The sequence below is a fragment of the Pygoscelis adeliae genome, unplaced genomic scaffold, assembly GCF_000699105.1.
Source record: "Pygoscelis adeliae isolate BGI_AS28 unplaced genomic scaffold, ASM69910v1 Scaffold706, whole genome shotgun sequence".
Taxonomy (NCBI): Eukaryota; Metazoa; Chordata; class Aves; order Sphenisciformes; family Spheniscidae; genus Pygoscelis; species Pygoscelis adeliae.
This window is the reverse complement of record NW_008824953.1, coordinates 151,667-154,040: the sequence shown is the minus strand read 5'-3', so window position 1 is coordinate 154,040 and position 2,374 is coordinate 151,667. Positions and strand designations below refer to the sequence as shown.

At 57.1% G+C, this 2,374-nt stretch overlaps 1 protein-coding gene across 1 annotated transcript in view; it reads right to left on the bottom strand.

Annotated features, from left to right (window-relative positions):
- Positions 1–2,374, bottom strand: part of PCGF2 (polycomb group ring finger 2) — a gene marked incomplete at its 3' end in the record, with an annotated part of 4,391 nt that overhangs the window by 326 nt on the left and 1,691 nt on the right. Inside the window, exons 3-5 of the mRNA XM_009325623.1 lie at positions 1,154–1,209; positions 513–563; positions 319–427 (exon numbers count right to left, since the gene is read on the bottom strand). Of these exons, the coding sequence (XP_009323898.1) occupies positions 319–427; positions 513–563; positions 1,154–1,209 (216 nt within the window). The remainder of the gene's footprint in view (positions 1–318; positions 428–512; positions 564–1,153; positions 1,210–2,374) is intronic.

Here is a 2,374-nt window from a genome sequence, read left to right as displayed (position 1 = left end):
CCGGGGCCGCGGCAGGCCTTGGGCTCTGCTGCCTGGGAAGGAGCCTTCCCCTGCCTGCCCAGGGGGCAGCGATGCCGGGACCCCGCTGCCATAGCAAGCACCCACAGAGGATGCAGGATGGGGGACCCGGGCAGATGGGTTTTGGGCGCTCCTCTGTCCCTTCAAGCACCCCGGGAGACGCTGAGCCCCGAGCAGGGGCTGTGTCAGCCATCACCACCTGGCATCTCAGCTCCGTCTCTCGAGTGGGGAGAGAGGGTGAGAGTTTATTCTCAACCCTCAAACCTGGGCAGAGGCTTAGCAGCAGCCAGAAAACGATACCTGGACCCTTCATAGAACTCTATGGACAGGCTGACAATCTCGTCGTCTGTCAGGTTCCCCTTGTCCTGCTCGGAGACTTCCCCGCGATCTTCGTTGGACCCGTTGGGAACTGCGGGAGCAGAGGGAGGGAGAGGCTGAGCCGGGGTGGGGGGCACAGCCGGGGCGAGGGGGGGGTCCCCGGGGCTGACACTCACCCTCTGCCATGGGGTAGGCTGCGTAGAAGTCGCGCCGCCTTTTCATCTCATCTGTGGGAAAAGGGAAGAGGAAGGTGAGGGGGAAAAAAAATCACAGAAAGGGGGAGATGGGTGGAAAGAGAGGGGAGCAAGAAGAAGCCCCGGATTGCCGAGCGCCTGCTCCCCGCCGGCAGCTCAAGCACGAGCTGCCTGGTGCAGACGGACCCGTAGGAGAGCAGTTGCTTTAGCAAGAGCGATCAAGTCGTACCAGTAAAACCCTCGGAGCGGCTGCAAATCCGCTGCTGTGAGAATGCCTTTATGGCGGCTCGACTGTCCTCAGTCTTTCCACACCTGCAGACCCCCACACTTTTTCCCCCGAGGACGGGCAGGCACTTGGAGAGCAAATCCGCGGCTCCTGCTCCCAGCTTTGCTTTTCGTGGTTCCCCCCAGCAGCAGCCCCCGGGCTGCCGGAGCGTGGGATGGGCACTATCCGGACGGACCCATCCCTGTCCGTTCACACCATGCATTTTCCTGCAGTCCCCGTTACACGGGCAGGGGCGTGCGTGGGCAGCGCGAAATCCGGGGGACCGGTTTCACTGGTGGGTGGGAGTGAGTTACAAACAACCCCAAACCCACACAGTTAGAACTGTCCATGGCTGTACCTTTGAAAAGCCCCGGGACCAGTTTGTACACTATGTCCTGGAGGGTTTTGTCCGACCTGGGGGAAGAAAAGAAATAGGAAAAAAGAGAGAGAAATCAGCTGGAGGGGGGCGGCTGGCTTCCCGGGGCTGCCCAAAGCTGCCCCGCACCACGCGTGCCCCGGCTGGCCCGAACGCCGCTTCTCCCCATCTCCCTCCCGGGGAACTCCCAGCACAAAGCCCCAGCTCCCCATCCCACGGCGACGCCACAACCCTGTCTCGCAGGGACACCCGTCCGCCCCCGCGCTCACCGCGGAGGGTTAACTCTGGGAGAAGAAAGAAAACCATTTCAAAAATCCTTGTAATTGCTAGGGATGATGACAGCAGGATTTTGGGGCCAGGATCCGTTTCAGTAGTCAAAACGATTACAAAAACACACTGAGAACTTACAAAAAAAATTATCTAAGACCAGCAAATGTTCCTGCAAGTTTTAATTTGCATCTAATCTTATTTTTTAACTCGGCTGCAGTTCAGGGCTCAGGCTTTGATTTCCCTCCGTTGCAAGGATGGCAGGACAGCGTCCACTGTCAGGTTGTTATACAGGAAAGCGAAGCGGATTCCCTAAAACGTGAACATCTCAAGGTAGGACCTTCTGAAGCACTCGAGGAACTGGGGAAGCTCAAGTCCCATCCTCAGCACAGAGCCGGGAACGGGATTTTGCTGGAAGGCTTGGGACCCCGCAGGCACAATTTAAAAGCAGCAGCTCAGCCGAATAAAAAACAATCTCAAAAACAAAGCAAGAGCAGTGGGACTGGTGAAAAGTAAATTATATCTGCAATTATTTCCATTTTAATAATAAGGCCTTTATTTAAAAGAAAAACAAATGACCGTACCCTGTATTATTTTTAGCCCAGCCATGTCTTTCATCCCTAATTCCTCGGTGATGTCACTCTGGTTCGTGAGGCCCCGCTGTGATTTTATTTATAATACATACCCAGAGAATTTGCTTTATAATTTACAACAAGCTAATGAAAAAGCAACCTCGGCCGCTTGACTGGCAGCTTAATTACCAGCCGGTCGCTGCTCTTGCATGAGTCAACCCCATTCAGCCCAGCACGGTGGCGCTGGGTGGGGGCCGGGGTGCCACGGGGGATGCGGTGGCCGCGCGTGCGCAGCACCCTCGGCACCGCACAGCACCACGACGGGGCGCGGGGGTTTCGGCGGTGCCGCGGCACCGGTTTGGGG